The following is an 18,398-nucleotide window of genomic DNA, read 5'->3' as shown; positions in this document are numbered from 1 at the left end:
CAAGAGGAGGTCATTGTTTTTGAATCAGCCAATGTTCTAACACTTCAGTGCAAACATTATGGATCAGAATATAGGTCCTGAATTCGAGCAATTTTCTGAGAATTTCAAAAAATCTCATGAAGAGGGCATGCATCTACTTTTAGATATAGTCTATGAGTTGTTGAAGATAGAGACATTTTCCATTTTTTGGAGAAAAAAATTGTAATTAAGTTGCATACAATGATGTTTCTTTAAAAGATAACAGCAGGAATCGCTTCTGTGATGATAAGCACGAGCATTTACATGTATTCTGCGCATAGGCATGCTTTTCAGTGCCTCTCCTTCAACTACATTTCTTACAACAACCTATGTTCTATTTCTACTTTACATCATGAGGCAAGGGAAGAAACTCACACCGAGAGGAGAGAGCGGAAAACACGGAAGGTTATCACGTGCACGGGCCCAGAGGAGTCAGTCTCCAAATTCTGAGCCCTGAACAAAGGGTTCTTGGTGTTTATATAGTCTGCAGCTTCCTGTCTCCTGGCAAAGCGGGATACAGACGCGGAATGTGGAAGTTAGTTCTGGCTACAGGGCTTATCTTAGTCCTTGGGAACATCCTGTTATTTCCCCAGGGTGCTTGGGGGTCGGGTGTACAAAGGTTTCCTGTATCATTCCCCCCTTTTATGCTAAACAGCACTGGGGCTTGTCTGAGTATCATAATCAATATCTGAATGTTCACCCTCGGAAAAACCTATCCTCTGGTAATGGTGCCTCTGTAAGGAGAGGATCTTTGTGGTGGCTTTTCTGGTTACAGTAGTTTCTAGCTGTGGCACTATTGTCTGCACTAAGCTTGGCCCTAAGGTGAAGGCTGGGAACAGGATGAGGAGGGGCCCTAGAATCGGGGCTAGCATGGAGAATAAGGCAGACTGCCACCAGTTGCGGCTTTCAGTAAGAATATTGGTAGTTTCTAATCTCTTACGGATTTCTTTTAGTTTGTTAATCTTTTCTTCTATTATTCCACTTTCATGTATATACTAACAACCTTCTTCCTGTAGGAATAAAAAAGACCCCCCCTTTTTCTTTGGTGAGTAGGCCTAGGGCTCGACGGTTCTGTTGGGCTACTCAGGCTAGAGAGGTTATCTGTCTCTGTAGCAAGGCCATGGACAAGGCTGAGGCGTCCATGGCCTGGTTTTGTTCTTCTTGTCATTTCTCTACGGACTGGAGGCTAATTGTCAGCCCAGCACTGCCTAACCTGGCCCCAACGGCCGATGTGGCAAAGCTCAGCCCCACTAGCATTGGGAGGAAGACTGCCCTCTTTTGTAGCCCCTGGACGATCAGAGTATTTAGCTCGCCAGCCTGATGCAGTACTAACTGAGGAGCCAACCCAACCAGGTAGCACGGGGCTGGACTGTTCGGGTTCATCGTCCAGTAGAGGGTCCCATTCGTTACACCAGAAGAAAGTTCCCGGTGGGCCTCTGGTTGGCAGAGTCTGGTTACAGGAACTGGTTAGTCCGTAGCACTCCAGGTCCCTGTCCCTGGTAGAAGGGTCTTGGAACAAAAGTACTCCTGGGAGGGAAAAGGAGTCTTGTCCGCCCTGACCACTGGTCATGCTGGTGATATTATGGGGTGGCTGCAGTGGCCCAGCGGTCAGCTGCGGCCTTTTGAGATATGCACATAAGAAATAGTCACAGTAGTTGCCTGGATTGGACAAATTTAACATCTGAGCTCCTTGTTGTATTAGTTTTATCCAAGAGAAGGGCCCAATTGATTTTGGGGTACTTAATTCTTCTGACAGGCTTTTCTCTTATTCTTCTATAACTGTATAAACATGATAAATCGTATTCAAGTTGGGAGTCTTAACCTCTTCTGCTTTCTATATAAAGATATCCCCTACTGGCCCAGAATGGTATCGGGAGGCACAGATCTTTCCTTTTAGGCCAGTCCTCCATGTATCTGCTTCTGGCTGTTTTATGGTTATTTCTATGGAACTAAGTCCAGTATAGGTTAGGAGGTTACGCTGGTAATATGGACATCCTCCATATTTATCAGGCCACCAGTAACAATAGTCATGTGGTTGGTTATCTAGGATACAGATAGCAGGAAAAGAGTTTCCTTGCGTCATCCACTCTTTTATACTTTGTATCTTGGATGTTGTTATGGTCAGTTTTATCTCCCCCTTACAGCTATTTTCAGGGCAAGTGTGCATCCCTATGTTGTGGGTTATTACATTGTTGTCCTTACTGTAGGTTTCCCTGGCATAGAACCTCCACACATATGGCTGGTTGAGGGCCGTTCCCCCTGTCGCCCATAGGGGCACTAATACCCAGTTCATTTCTGGTAGTAACCCCCTTTACTCGGGGAGACTTAAGCTTAGGCCTAAATTAATGTAGTTCTGGGCAATAGGTTATGCTAGAGAGGAAACACAGAGGTAAGCCAAGGCTGTACAGTAAAATAGAATAACAATCCCAATGGTTTCTCCTAGGGTCCAATCTTCTGGAGTAGTGGACCCTAAACCTAAACCTAAAATTCCTGTTATTAGGACTACAGGGCTTAAAAACTCAGTTGGGCATTTGTCCATTTTAGTCTCTGGAGCCTATGTTCTGTTACAGAAAAAATGAAGCGACCAGACACCGAGGGTTCAGGAGCACGATCTTTATTATGTGCACGGGCCCAGAGGAGAGTGACCTCCAAATTCTGAGCCCTGAACAGTGGCAGAGGTCTTTCTTTTATACGTGCGTCTTTCTTCTTAGGCTATGTGGCAAAAGCAAGTTACAGAAGCAAATGCGGAAGTTGCGTCTGTTTCCTTATTTGGGGATATCTGAGGTGCTGTGGCTCTCTTCGGCTACGTGGCAGAAGCAGATGCGGAAGTTATGTCTTTCCTACGGGGCGTTCTTAGGCCAGCAGAAAGGGGGCTCTTCTCTATCATTCCCCACTGTGGGTGCTTAGACAGCGCTTTTGGCTGTCTCAGCATCCAATAACGGGACTCTCTGCTCTTGTTGTTGCTGGAGCATGAGAATGCGGCTAGTGGTGTTCCGTACTAGTGCTCCTTCCAACTGGCTGACTACTGTCCTGATGGCCCAGGGTCCTATGGTAATGACTAGGATGAGGATGATCAGGGGTCCTAGGACGGGGACTAGGAAGTAGAGAAGAGTGTCCTGCCACCAGGAGGATGCTCCCGTCCCTGGGCCATAATCTGTCTTAAAGTTCATTTATGCGTTGTAAGTTTTCTTCAACTATGCCACTTTCATTAACAAAACAACAACACTCTTCTAAAAATATACAGGTTCCTCCTTTATCTGCTGTCAGGAGTCTAAGGCCCATTGATTCTGTTGGGCTACCCGAGCTAGGGAGAGGATCTGGCGTTGTAGGGAAGCTGCAGCTGATTCTAATGCCTCATGGAGTTCTCGATGGGGGGCATCTTGCGTTTGTAGGCTGGTGGCTAGTCCGCCCCCCCCCCTACACTAATACTGGCAAGGGAGGTAGCAAAGCTTAATCCTACTAATAAGGGAAGGAAAACTGCTCTGCAGTGGAGATGAAGGCTAATACTTATGTATTTTGCTTCTAGTTCTCCAGGTGGGTAAGTTACTAACTGGGGGGGCCAGGGTCACTAGTAGGTAGGTACGTGGGTCTGAGCAGTTTATCGCTGGGAGGAGGGTCTGGTTAGTCCAAAATAACAACCCTGCCGGAGGGGTGAAATGGAGTGACTTGTTTCCTTGGCACCAGCTGGTACTGTTAGGATACACGTTTTCTTCTGGTACCCGAGAAAGGGGCGCTTGCCTGACCGACTTGGCTGACTTGGGGCTCAGCTGTTTCTATAGCGATCTGGATTGTCTTGAGGTGATGCAGGTTAAGGAATAGTTCTTTTCTTTTGAAGATGATGATAGCTCCTACTGGCCCTTTGTGGGTCGGACCCACATAAACTTTTCCTTTTATTCCTTTTTCCCAGATAGGGTCTTCTGCCTTGTCTAGAGTTAGCACTATTTCTCTTCCCGAACCCCCGGCCGCTTACTGGGATCCATACTTTCGGCAGGACCTGTAAGCGCATCCCCCACAGGTATCTGGCCACCAGTTACAATACTCTTCTGTCTGATCAAGGGATTCTGGCAAAGACCCAGCCCTCTAAGCTTGGGAAGGGCTGAACTGGGATTCTAACTTCAATCTTTCCTGTGCAGGGCCCAATACACTCTTTGACCCCAGTGGTACTGATGGTGAGCCACTGGTTTTTGTGACAGTACTCCTGCACTACTATGGTTTCATTGTATTGCCAGTGGGCTGACCCATAGGCTAGATGGGGTAATAGGATTAAGAGCGATTGCCAGGGATTCATGTTGGGTAGGTTAGACAAAGCAATAGCTATGAATATACAAACCAGTCCCAGGTAGAGTAGCCCTGGGGTTATTGGGTCTCCCATGGTCCAATCTTCTAGAGCAGTATACCAGAGTCCAAGTCCTCCTACCGTGGTGAGGAGTCCAATGAGGGTGTAATAGTCCCAGGAGCAATTGTCCATTCCGCTCTCCCCTCTCGGGTTGTCCTTCGGAGTCTCGGGGCAGGTACCTGGCGGGGACTCTCAGATTCTCTCTGGGGTGACAAGCCGGTGTTCGGGGTCCTCACGAGTCACGAGAAGCCTGGCGGTGGTTCTGCGATGGTCCACTCTTCCACTCTGTCGTGGTAGGTCTTCTGCAGCTTCAGGGTGGGCACCCGGTCCGGTCTCTCCCCTGGTCTCTGGTTGAGCACCTCTGGATCAGCAGTGGCCTTCGCTCTGGTGTGGTGGATCCAGGGGGCGACACCTGCGACCTTTAAAGTGGTAGGGGTGGTTAACAGCACTAGGTAGGGCCCAACCCATCTGGGTTGGAGGGGCTCCTTTTTCTAGTCTTTTACCCAGATGTACTGCCCTGGCCTAAAGGAGTGGGCTGGCCCCCCTGTCGGTACTAGTTCTTGCCCAAGGTGAGCTTGCCTTACTCTAATTCTTGGCCTAGGGCCACTAGGTAGGATGCCTGATGGGTCTCTCCTAAAGCAGCTAAATCTGTGGTGGTAGATAGTCGGGTTAACGTTAACTTTTGGCTCTACTTTACAGGATTTCATAGGGGGGTACCTGGCTGTATTTGGGGTGCACCTTATCCTGAAGAGGGCAATAGGTAAAATGTCTGGCCAGGGGAGGTGTGTCTCTTGGCAGAGTTTTCCCAAAGTCTCCTTTAGGGTTCAGTTCATCCATTCTACCTTGCCTGAGCTCTGGGGCCGGTAGGCAGCATGTAGTCTCCACCTCAGATTCAGGGCCCGAGTCAGCAGCTGCATGACTTTAGTGGTGAAGGCTGGTCCGTTGTCACTCTGTAAGATGAGTGGCAGGCCATGCCGTGGGATGATTTCTCGGAGTAGTACTCGCGCTACTTCCTGGGCCTTTTCTGTGCATGTGGGATAGCTTCTACCCAGCCTGAGAAAGTGCACACCAGAACTAGGAGGTACTTGTACCCGCAGCTGGGTTTGAGCTCGGTGAAGTCGAGTTGGAGATCTTCAAAAGGTAGTGTGCCGGTATACTGGATGCCCTGGTGAGGAACCTTGGGTGCTTTAGCATTATATTGCACACAGGTAGGGCAACGGGCTGTGATGGAGGTGCACAGGTGTCTAAGGTGGGGATATATAGGAACTTTCCAAGGACCTGGCTTAGCCTAGTCTTTCCTAGGTGGGTTAGACTGTGGCAGTTCTGGACAATAGTCTGGCCTTGACTTTGAGGTATGTATAGTCTCCCATCTTTTAGTTTCCAAAGCCCCTCTGGTGTCTTCTGGGCTTGGACTTGACTCGCCTACCGGTCCTCCTCTGGGCTGTAATCACGCTCGGTTGGGGTAACTCCTAGTATTGGGTTGAGGGTGATTACAGGCTCCAGCCGTCTGCGCACCGCCTCCTTTGCAACCTGGTCAGTGAACTTGTTTCCTTCTATTTCTTTGGTGTGGCCCCGCTGGTGGCCATGGCAATGGATTACGGCCACTTGTTTGGGGGCCTTTACCACCTCAAGTAGTCTGAGTATTTCTTGTTTATTTTTTATCTCTTTTCTCTCTGTGGTTAAGAGCCCCCTTTCTTGGTAAATCGCCCCATGGAAATGCAGGGTGGTGTAGGCATATTTGGAGTCAGTATATATGTTAACCTTTTTGTCTTTACTTAGTTCTAAGGGTCATATGAGGGCATATAATTTGGCTCACTGGGCTGACCACCCGGCAGGTAGGGCCCTCGCCTCTATGACTGTTTCGTGGGTGGTGACTGCATAGCCTGCCCGGCACTCTCCGGCCTCTGTCAAGTAGTTGTTCCCGTCAGTGTACAGAGTCCAATCCTCATGGGATATAGGTTGGTCTTTCAGGTCGGGTCGGCTAGCGTAGACTTGGTCTGTAATGTCTGCAGAGTCACGGCCTGGGGCCCCGTGTTCTGCAGGCAACTACGTGGCCGGGTTGATAGACCGCACGGTCTTCAGGTGGACCCGGGGATTCCCTTGGAGCAGCCCCTGGTATTGAGCTAGCCGTGGGTTGGACAGGTNAAAGTCTCTTTTAGAGTTCCGTTCATTGTTCTACCTTGCTTGCGCTCTGAGGCCGGTAGGCGGCATGTAGTCTCCACCTCAGATTCAGGGCCCGAGTCAGCAGCTGCATGACTTTAGCGGTGAAGGCCGGTCCGTTGTCACTCTGCAGGCTGAGTGGCAGGCCGTGCCATGGGATGATTTCTCGGAGCAGTACTCTCACTACTTCTTGGGCCTTTTCTGTGTGCGTGGGGAACGCTTGTACCCAGCCTGAGAAAGTGCACACCAGAACTAGGAGGTACTTGTACCTGCGGCTGGGTTTGAGCTTGGTGAAGTGGAGTTGGAGATCTTCAAAAGGTAGTGTGCCGGTATACTGGATGCCCTGGTGAGGAACCTTGGGTGCTTTAGCATTATATTGCGCACAGGTAGGGCAACAGGCTGCGATGGAGGTGCACAGGTGTCTAAGGTGGGGATATATAGGAACTTTCCAAGGACCTGGCTTAGCCTAGTCTTTCCTAGGTGGGTTAGACTGTGGAAGTTCTGGACAATAGTCTGGCCTTGACTTTGAGGTATGTATAGTCTCCCATCTTTTAGTTTCCAAAGCTCCTCTGGTGTCTTCTGGGCTTGGACTTGACTCACCTACCGGTCCTCCTCTGGGCTGTAATAATGCTCGGTTGGGGTAACTCCTAGTATTGGGTTGAGGGTGATTACAGGCTCCAGCCGTTTGCGCACCACCTCCTTTGCAACCTGGTCAGTGAATTTGTTTCCTTCTATTTCTTTGGTGTGGCCCCGCTGGTGGCCATGGCAATGGATTATGGCCACTTGTTTGGGGGCCTTTACCACCTCAAGTAGTCTGAGTATTTCTTGTTTATTTTTTATCTCTTTTCTCTCTGTGGTTAAGAGCCCCCTTTCTTGGTAAATCGCCCCATGGAAATGCAGGGTGGTGTAGGCATATTTGGAGTCAGTATATATGTTAACCTTTTTGTCTTTACTTAGTTCTAAGGGTCATATGAGGGCATATAATTTGGCTCACTGGGCTGACCACCCGGCAGGTAGGGCCCTCGCCTCTATGACTGTTTCGTGGGTGGTGACTGCATAGCCTGCCCGGCACTCTCCGGCCTCTGTCAAGTAGTTGTTCCCGTCAGTGTACAGAGTCCAATCCTCATGGGATATAGGTTGGTCTTTCAGGTCGGGTCGGCTAGCGTAGACTTGGTCTGTAATGTCTGCAGAGTCACGGCCTGGGGCCCCGTGTTCTGCAGGCAACTACGTGGCCGGGTTGATAGACCGCACGGTCTTCAGGTGGACCCGGGGATTCCCTTGGAGCAGCCCCTGGTATTGAGCTAGCCGTGGGTTGGACAGGTAGCGGTGCCCTGCCCCTTCTAATAGGCTATGGACAGCATGGGGCAAATAGAGGTGCGTCTCCTGCCCGAAGGTTAACTTGTCCGCCTCTTGTAGCAGGACTGCCGCTGCTGCAACTACTCTCAAACATGGCAGCCACCCCACTGCAACACTGTCTAATTGCTTAGACAGGTATGCGACCGGCCTTTTCCAAGGTCCGTGATCTTGGGTTAGCACGCCCAGGGCTATTTTGTCCTTCTCATGCACACAGAGCCAAAAAGGCTTCTCTGGGTCAGGCAGACCCAGGGCTGGTGTGCTAGTTAAGCAGCTTTTGATCTGCTGGAATGCCTCCTCCTGCTCGGGGGTCCATAGGAACGGATCAGAGTCTGGTCCTTTGGTGGCCTGATTCAATGGTTTGGCCATCTGGGTGTAGCTGGGTATCCAAAGGCGGCAGAAACCAGCAGCTCCTAAGAACTCTCTGAGTTGCCTCCGGTTTGTTGGGACTACCATTTGCCTGATGACTGCCTTTCCTTCTGCCCCAAGGGTCCGCTGTCCTTGGCTGACCTAGAACCCTAGGTATTTGACAGTCTCTTGGCAAAGTTGTGCCTTTTTTCGAGACACCCGATATCCCCTGTCCTGCAGTAACTGGAGTAAGGCGCCAGTATGGACTCGACAGTCTTCCTTCCCTGGCTAGTAGCAAGTCATCTACGTATTGGAGTAGAGTGACTTCAGGGTACTTGTCCCTAAACGGGCGTAGGTCTTTTGCCAGGGCCTCACTGAATATGGTGGGTGAGTTCTTGAACTGCTGTGGCAGTCTTGTCCAAGTTAACTGGATCTTTTCCCCAGACACTGGGTCCTCCCACTTGAAGGCAGATATGGCCTGCGAGGCCAAAGGGATACAGAAGAAGGCATCTTTCAGGTCTAGGCAGGTGAAGTGAGTAGCTGTAAGTGGCAACTGCCCCAACAGGGTATATGGATTTGGGACCACAGGATGCAGCGTAACTGTGGCTTGATTGACAGCCCGCAAGTCCTGCACCGGCCTATAGCCGGAGCCATCTGGCTTCTTTACCGGGAGCAATGGGGTGTTCCATGGCGACTGGCAAGGGATTAGGATCCCCGCTTCTAGATGCTTATTAATTATTGGAGCTATGCCGTGCCGGACATCTCTTGGTATCAGGTACTGTTTAATGCACCTCGGAGTTGCTCCGGGTATGAGCTCGACTAATACAGGCTCCTGCCCTTTCACTAGTCCTGGCGGGTTGTCCTCTGCCCAGACTCCGGAGTAGGCTGCCCAAAGGGGGTTCTGGGCTGGCCCTTCGTCTTTCTGGTGGAGTCCATATTCCTCCTCCCTTGGTATTACCAGGGCGATGGTCCACGGTGCGGGCAGGTCCAGGAAGGCCCCCCCAGGTCAGAAAATGACACGTGCCGCCACCTTGGTTAGAAAGTTCCCTGCCCAACAGGGGAATTGGGCAGTCTGGCAGGTACGGGAACTCATGGGTAATCTGGTGGCCGCTCAGTTTGACCTTCCGTGACTGGCAAGACCTTTGCGGGGTGGCCGAGAGGCCAGTGGCCCCCTGCACTAAAACTTCTTTTCCAGTGGGGCGTCCTACCGGGATGGTGACTACTGAATGCTCCGCCCATAAAGTCAATGTCTTGGCCCCCGACTTTTACTCTGACCATGGGCTCCTGGGGACTGAGCGCGATGAAGCCCGATCGCCCTCAGTCTTGGCTGAACCTGGTGAGTGCTAATACGTTGGGGGCTGGCGCCAGGTGGGACTGCCCGACTGTTAGATGACTCCTCCCATCGTTTGCGGGCTGGGTAATCTCGCTTCCAATGCCCCAGCTCTTTGCAATAAGCACGCTGATCTTTTTCTACTTTGGAGTGTCCCTTCTTATCGCCCGGTCTGATTTTTGACGCTGTGGAGGCCGGTTTTCATATACTTTGTTGGCTACTGCCAGGAGTTGGTTTAAAGTCATGTCTACAAAGCCTTCTAGTTTATGAAGTTTCTTCCTAATATCTGGGGCCGACTGGGAGACAAAGACCATAGCGACCATACACTGGTTCTTGGCCGCCTCCCGGTCAAAAGGGGTGTAAACCCGATAGGCCTTCCTTAGGCGCTCTAGAAAGTCCCGGGGACACTCGTCTGCCTTCTGAATTAGGGTGGCTACTTTAGCCATGGTGGGTTTTCTAGCCGCCGCTTTTACCCCCTGTAGTAGAGAGTGGCGATACTGATTGAGGGCCTGTTCTGTGTTTGGGTCCCAGGCCAGCTGCTGCTCGGGGCCGGCCGTGCGAGCACAGTCAGAGGGGTCGAGGGTTCCAGCCAGGGCTTGTGCCTCTAGGTAGTGTTGGGCCTCCTGTAGGATCTTTCTCCTCTGTGTTAAAAAGTGTGAGGAGGAGTTGGTGACAGTCAAACCAGGTGGGTTTGGAAGATTGAATCTACTAATTCAATCATGGCCTGTGGCTTCTCTGAAAATGGAGGGGTATGATGTTTCCAATTTAGGAGGTCAGTTGTATTAAAGGGCTGGTAGTAGTAGGTAACCTGACCTGGCTGGATGGTCCCATCCTCATTGACTCTAGGAGCCGCCTGTACCTCCTGGAGGGGCATCTGGAGAGGCGGCAGATGCTGGCTTCTGAGCCTACTGGCCACGGGGGGCCGGGCAGGATACCGGGCAAGAGCAGGTTCCAGACTAGGCTGCTCTTGAGACGAAATGGAGGGCGGCGGAGTCAAGGGCTCCTGTGGTGGGGCCTGATAGGGTGGTGGCTGGAGAACTACTAATTCATCTTCCTGGGCCTGATCCTGGTGGATGGGGGGCCTGACTCTAGCAACTAATACGGTCGGGGTCCTCTGTCCCCGGGGCCGTGCACAACAAGTTCTCCATCACGTTCTGCCCGAGGTCCCTTTGGGATGTCTTGGAGTTCCTGCACACTGTCTCAGCCATCTGGGCATGTCCTGGGCTAATTCTTGCCATCTGTCTATATAGGGGTATTGGTCGGGGTGACCTGGCTTCCCTGTAACTATGAGGTGAACTGCTCTAATGGTGGACAAGTTCAAAGTCCCCTCGGGGTGCCAGCCGACTCCGAAGGTCGGCCATTCTGATATGCAAAAAGTCTCGAGTTGTTCTGCATTCAGCGATGGGTCCTGCCCTCTGAATTTACTGAAGTTCTGAAGGATACAATCTAGGACTGTGGCAGGCCCGCCTCCCATGGTCTTCCTCCCACTGAGCGCAGACACACAAAGGGTGGGGTCCACTCGCTCATCCGCCTGGCCTGCTCCCTCAAGGGACGAAGTCGGTCTTGGCTAAAGTTGCCCCAGCAGAATTCGGGGTTAACTGCCAACCGTTATGCCATATGACCTGACACAGGAACCGCAGGTTGGGGCCCACTCTTGCTCTGTAGTTTCTTCCCCCATGGAGCCACAGACACACACACTCTTACTTTCACTCTCAGACACACAGAGTTTAAAACATTTCCCTCCCCGAGTGAGGGTCCAGCGATGGGACTCAGCCTAAGTTCCTGACTCCGATCAAATTTTCTGGCTATGAGAAGCGATCAGTCTCTCTCTGGTCGCGGGTCTGGTCCCCGGGGCACGTACCGATTTGGTGCCTCAGACAGGTCGTGGTCCGCTTCTCCCGTATCGCCCGGGGTTTGGAGGCCCGACATCGCCGGGTCTCTCCGCTGTCCTCACCAGAGGCAAATGCCTGCTTTGCGTGAGCTCGATTCCCGGTCAGGAAACCAAATGTTGCGGGAAGAAACTCACACTGAGAAGAGAGAGCGGAAAACACGGAAGGTTATCACGTGCACGGGCCCAGAGGAGTCAGTCTCCAAATTCTGAGCCCTGAACAAAGGGTTCTTGGGGTTTATATAGTCTGCAGCTTCCTGTCTACGGGGCAGAGCGGGATGCAGAAGCAGAATGTGGAGGTTAGTTCTGGCTACAGGCCTCATCTGAGTCCTTGGGAACATCCTGTTATTTGCTTTCTCAAATGCCTGGCTAGCTCTTCCCTGGGGTGCTTGGGGGTCGGGTAAACAAAGGTTTCTTGTATCAACGAGGCAAGGGAAAGGAAATTCAAAGCTTGGCTTCCAAAACGAGATGGGTACCCACTAGTGTCACTCAGGAACTAAACTCTGTATCATTCTTTGGTGTCGATAAAAGTCATGAATGAAAAGTGTAGTGTTTAGTTTTGATATTTAGGTATAAAAGGAAACATTTTAAGAATATACTTCATAAAGCCTATTTCTCTTCAGTTTTGGAGAGCGTTCTCTTTTACCTTTGAATATATTTCTCCGAAATGTTTTAAAGCTAAATTTACTTGGTTGGGAAAGAAAAGACATCATGATCTTTGGGGTAAGTGAAAAAGCCACCTACAATCCTGAAATCCCCTCCACCTTCTATTTTTGACCTCTGCTTTCACCAAATTTTCACAAGGAGTGCAGAAGACTATCTAGCGCATTTCTTTTCCCTTGAGAAATTGATTCCCTCCTTGTGAATGCAGTAAAATAGTCGAAAGGACAGGAAGCAGTGAAGCAGGAAATCCACACTTGGACTTGTTCAACCCGGGGTCTGTGACGGTACAGGCCACCGATCCTCACACGTGACAAGCTGAGACACACTAAAAGCTAAACACGGCAATGCATCTGCAGAGACTTGAAAAGGGTGGGAAAAAGAAGGAACTTGGAAAGCCATTGCTTTTCTACAAAAGAGTGTCCAAGCGGATCTTTCCGAGGTGCCCCCGGGTTTTGAGAGCGCTGCCTTTAACTTAGCCTTGGGTCTATTTATTTCATTGTGTGTGTGTGTGTGTCCCTATGATTTGGAAACGCGATTAGAGTTTCCAGTGAGAGATGAATTGGCTCAGGCAATGAGGCTTTGGTTTCAGGGAAGGAAATACAATTTTCAATCCAGATAGGACATATATTTTATATTCTGTATATTAGAAATAGAATGGCACAAAGAAAGACGGAAAGGGAGGTAGGAGAGGAGAATGTAGAGGAGGGAGAGAGGAAGGAACCAGCTTGGGAGCAACTTCACAACTGTATTAAATGTGTATTTTTAGGGCTTTAAATTTCACTTAAAAGCACATCTATTGATTGAGTGTTCCTTTAATTCGTCTATGCATTTGATCCAATGCTCAGTAAACACTGAAGAGCTGTGATCCCCAGGCATCCTACTGGGCATTGGATCTATAACTATAAACAAGCCCCACTGGGTTCTGACAAGCTGGAGATCACATGTAATGGGATACATGGAGTGCAAATAGAGAAGTGCACAATAATATCAAAATGTATGTGGCTAAAGGCACTATGAAGAAAAGTAAGGAAATGTTTTGAGTGGGAATGAAAGAGTTTTTCAATTAATTTCAGAAAATAGGGAAGAGCTTACTTTGGGAAAAAAAAGTATTACATTGCAAAAAGATGAGCTATGACCAAAAGTAAAGATAGAATATACAAAGTTCAAATATTGTTCTGAATACCTTCCTAAATTGTTTTTTATTGATTGTTCAGACAGGTTAAGACCTGCATCCTAATAGTATCCGGCCTATACTTAAAATGGTAGCCCTGTAATGGCTGAAGCCGAGGTGTCCAAGCTTTTGGTGTCTCTGGGCCACACATTAAATACACAAACACTAGTGAAAACTGATGAGCACAAAAAAAAAAATGTTTTAAGTAAATTTAGGCTTTTGTGTTGGGCCGCATGTGGTGCGTGGGCTGCCGGTTGGACACCCCTACCTGCTGAAGGACGATACTGAGAACCTTGTGCAGAGAATCTCACGGGCGCTGCATGAGGAACACTGGAAAGGCACAGAGCAGCAAAAGTAGATGCCTAACTGTATCTCGCAAGAACGCACTACAGGAGGTATCAGCACTCCCGGGTTCCACGTGAATGAGAGCAAGTGGGTAATGGGGCCTGTTGCCCTTTTCCATGCTCAAACAGCTAGAATGAGAAAAACATCACAGTAAAAAACAAAGGGTTCTCTGAATCCCCAACCACAGACTTCTCCTATCTTACTGAGACTGTGAGCACACCAAAAGAGAATGAATAATGTGGAGAAACAGGAAAATAAGATCTTAAATTCACGTCACGATTAGCCTGATTTCAGGGAAGAAATAAGAAAAAACATGTTAATGATTCAAATCAAACACATTAAACTAACACACTTAACTCTTATTAAAAGAACTTGTTGGTTTTTAACGAGACATTTTCAACAATTTTCTTGAACAGCCTATAAGTGTAAGATCGAACATGTTTTAATAATATTTTTCCCCTCAGTAGGTACTTGTCCTTTCAATGTTGATAAAACCCTAGGATTTAAATCCAGTGATTGACAATTTCGAGTTGTTTATTTTTCTTCCATTCTTATTTTATTCCCTATTCAGGGCTTCCTGTGCCTGAATACTCCGTGAAGCTAAGGGTGAATGAATGGATGGTCATTATTTACAGGCACTAATTCTCCCCCAGACAGTTTATGATAAAAGCACTGCTATTTCCTGTTGCTGGATAACCATATTGACAATCAGTTTCCGAGTATACCAGTGAGCTGGTCTCTTGAGGAGGAATTATCGATAGCAAATCTTGTGCAGTGATGGAGGGAAAAATATCTATTGTACAGGATCTGGCAACAAATAACACCTTTTTTATTACAAAATGTTTGATTGCAAAATCATAAGCATGTAATTCTGTCACGTAACAATATCACGCTGAAACACACCACATGCCATTTTAGGTGAACTGGTCAAATTAAAAGTATAAATTATTATGCCCATATTATTTACCCTACCACTCAGACTCAAGTGTTACTCTTGTCAGACCCTGTATAAATATATACAGTCCGTGTATGTTGTACAAATATATATTTATGTTTTTCAACGATGAACTGTGTGGATCTTTTAGTTCAGTTCAATCACTGCCCCAAGAGGACCTGAAGCAATGACAGGGAGACTTTGGGAGCTAAGTGTGCTGTAACCGCCCCCCCCCCCACACACACACACACACGTGTCTGTATTCACAGGGATCCTTCTGTTTTGTGTTTCTAGAACCTCCACCTACTGGCTCACTCGCATCCAGTCTTTCCTCTACTGCAATGAGAACGGCCTCCTGGGCAGCTTCTCAGAAGAGACACACTCCTGCGCCTGCCCCAACGACCAGGTGGCATGCACGACGGCCCTGCCCTGCACGGTGGGCGACGCCTTGGCCTGCCTTACCTGCGCACAGGACAACCGCACCCGCTGTGGCACCTGCAACACGGGCTACATGCTGAGCCAGGGCCTCTGCAAGCCGGAGGTCGCCGAGTCCACGGATCACTACATCGGCTTCGAGACCGACCTGCAGGACCTGGAGATGAAATACCTGCTGCAGAAGACGGACAGGCGGATCGAAGTCCATGCCATTTTCATCAGCAACGACATGCGCCTCAACAGCTGGTTCGACCCGTCCTGGCGCAAGCGGATGCTTCTCACCCTGAAGAGTAACAAGTACAAGTCCAGCCTGGTCCACATGATCCTGGGTCTCTCTTTGCAGATCTGCCTAACGAAAAACAGCACCTTGGAGCCCGTGCTGGCCGTGTACGTGAACCCGTTCGGAGGCAGCCACTCTGAGAGCTGGTTTATGCCTGTCAACGAAAACAGCTTCCCCGACTGGGAGCGGACTAAGCTCGACCTCCCCCTCCAGTGTTATAACTGGTCCCTGACCCTGGGGAACAAGTGGAAGACCTTTTTTGAGACCGTGCACATCTACCTACGGAGCCGCATCAAGTCCAACGGCCCCAATGGCAACGAGAGCATCTACTACGAACCTCTGGAGTTCATTGACCCTTCCCGGAACCTGGGCTACATGAAAATCAATAACATCCAAGTGTTTGGCTACAGCATGCACTTTGACCCGGAAGCGATTCGGGACCTGATCCTGCAGTTGGACTACCCCTACACTCAGGGCTCGCAGGACTCGGCGCTGTTGCAGCTCCTGGAGATCAGAGACCGTGTAAATAAGCTCTCCCCACCTGGTCAGCGTCGCCTGGATCTGTTCTCCTGCCTGCTCCGCCACAGACTCAAGCTGTCCACGAGCGAGGTGGTGAGGATCCAGTCTGCTCTGCAGGCGTTCCATGCCAAATTGCCAAACACCGTGGATTACGACACGACCAAATTATGTAGTTAACCATTCATGTCAAGCACAACCCAAAATCTTGAAGGAGTTTTTACAGTGCTTTTGTGGAACCGTTTATGTTTGAAAGAGTAAATTTAAATTGTCTTTTCAATATCTGTCTTATATCCGTCAATAACGTTGGATGGCAATCTACACACGTGAACTTGCTGACAATGAATATATTACACTGCAGTATTGGTTTATGAATGAAATAAATACTGACACCCGTCTAGAAGACATTCTACTTTTTACAATAAATTTCATTTGTAATTTTATATGTTCCGTGGCAATGCTTTTGTGCATTACACCCTCTAGAGGGAACATAAAAAAGATACCAATAAAATTTTGTAGCTGAACAGTTATTAAAAAGAAGTGCTGTGGAATTCCTTTTTTTTTCTTTCCATGAAATGAGTCCTATTTTGATATAGCTTGTTAGAACCTGGGGAAAATTCACTGAGATTTTTTTAAATTGAAACATTTGAAGGTTCCTTTCAAGGGCCTTTAGGGACAACCCTTCCCAATAGGATGCTTCGTAAGCAGTTGCATTTTTATGGAAGTAGCACATTATTATCACCTGCACTTACAGAGCATTTCAAGAAGCACCATCATTACTAGAATGAGCAAGTAAACTATTTCCCAACTAAATATCAGAAGGTTTTGTGAAACATATGAAAAAAATGTGTGATTACAAGCACATCGTAGAGAAAGTGAACACTTATATTTTTAGCAACTTGCTTAGTCATTCTTTCTACATTCTAATAACCAATAATCAGTATACTCTACACAATCATTTCATGTCCTGAAAACCTAGTTATTCCAGTATTTCCCAATGTCAATTATATAACATATTTAGAATTCACAAATATTAACCTGTTTATCAACAACTTACTGATATAACTAGACTTTTTCCTCTTAGAGAAGTACTGTTACTACAATATATTTTAAAGAGAAAACTCTTTCAATACCAAACTAATTTTAGTTTAGATTCTTGGTTTGGAATGTAAATTGAGTTCCCATATTTCCCATGGTGTAATATTAGGGAGATCATTAGTACACTTTTCCTGTGAGCATAAAATGCATTTTTGTTTAGATACATGAATGTGTCTGTCCAGTGTGGTTCTGATATTTATCTCTTGGCTCTTGTATAGATATTTCGCAAACATTTCTTACAGTTGAAACATTTGCACTGTCCAGCCCAGCTTTCCTGATGAGGCCATCGGGTCATTTTTCAGGGCACAGAGAAAGGAAACCATGACATGAATGACAAGGAAAAGACTGACAACAAAATGATTTCACAGATGCTCTGGATTCTTGAGATGTTTGTTTCTACTTCCAAGTCATTTTAACAGCAAGTAGATCATTCCGACAACAAATACATATTCAATCTACCATAAGCGAAGCCCTGTTCTACCATTGTTTTGGGTAGCTTGTAGGTAATTCCATACCAATGTATACAATTATTAAACATCATCTTTCTGATGTTATATCAAATATTCTCTTCATTTAATTCTAACAACACTAGGTTATGGATCATTATTCCTATTTTCTTGGTGAAAAACAGGTTCAGCGTGATTTGTCCAATTACCAGAAATCACAAACCAAGAAGTTGAAAGACCAAGATTTCAACACAGGCAGTTCTGCAAAAGTCAGAACTGCCACTAGGACTTTTTCCAGAAAATTCTTAGAGGCCTGACTGTCCAGAGCCTCTGAGGCCCAGACACCAGAGGGTCAACACGCATGGCACCAATGGACACAGAACAGCAGCCGTCCCCTGGCACGTGAGGAAATGGTCAGCAATGCTCTCAGCCTGCTCCACCCCGACCCTATGCACAGGTAAGGGAGTACCTAACTGGGAAGTACAGGTAAGGAAGTACCTAGCTAGGGTTTTACCCAGAGATGTCCTGTGCCTGGCCAGTGTCGGCACAGAAGTCTCATTAGCCAGGATCAAATTATCTTAGTTTCAGCTGTCAGCGTGACCTGTCTATCTGCTCTCACTTCCCCAACAGTAGAGAAGTAATAGTAACGCTTTTCTCTGCGTGTTGTGTCTCAGGCACCACGGCTGCAATGGGAGCAAACGGACCACACAAATTCTCTAGTGCTACACAGATTTAAAGGGTAAATTATCAACACGTATTTTCACATTGCTGTTTCTCACATATTACCAGGTGTTACCTAGACAATAGACAATATAATCTAGCTTAATACAACATACGATTGCTTATATATAGGGGGGGGGGACACATTTCCCTTTTCTGGAATTGGGCTTACATGCAAACATTTGTGCTCACTATTGCTTTAGGAATTTGATAACGCTTGATAAAAATGACTTTACGGTCCAAAATCTTATTTAGAGCCAAAGGTTGAAAGCTGTATATGTAAAGTCAGATTTTAAAAGACCGGGCATTTAGATATCTAAATTAGGAATACGTTGAACTCAATAAATTCCAATGAAA

General features: G+C 47.9%; 1 protein-coding gene across 1 annotated transcript in view; it reads left to right on the top strand.

Moving 5' to 3' along the window:
- BRINP3 (BMP/retinoic acid inducible neural specific 3) overlaps nucleotides 1-16,261 on the top strand; it is a 218,643-nt gene extending 202,382 nt beyond the window's left edge. The window contains exon 8 of the mRNA XM_037069481.1: nucleotides 14,841-16,261. Coding sequence (XP_036925376.1) covers nucleotides 14,841-15,957 — 1,117 coding nt within the window. The 3' untranslated portion in view covers nucleotides 15,958-16,261. The remainder of the gene's footprint in view (nucleotides 1-14,840) is intronic.
- Nucleotides 16,262-18,398: the final 2,137 nt, after the last annotated feature.

The sequence above is a fragment of the Sturnira hondurensis genome, unplaced genomic scaffold (assembly GCF_014824575.4).
Source record: "Sturnira hondurensis isolate 20B ecotype Veracruz unplaced genomic scaffold, ASM1482457v3 Scaffold0018525, whole genome shotgun sequence".
Classification (NCBI taxonomy): Eukaryota; Metazoa; Chordata; class Mammalia; order Chiroptera; family Phyllostomidae; genus Sturnira; species Sturnira hondurensis.
The sequence above is the reverse complement of the archived record's forward strand: the minus strand, read 5'-3'. Positions and strand labels throughout refer to the sequence as shown.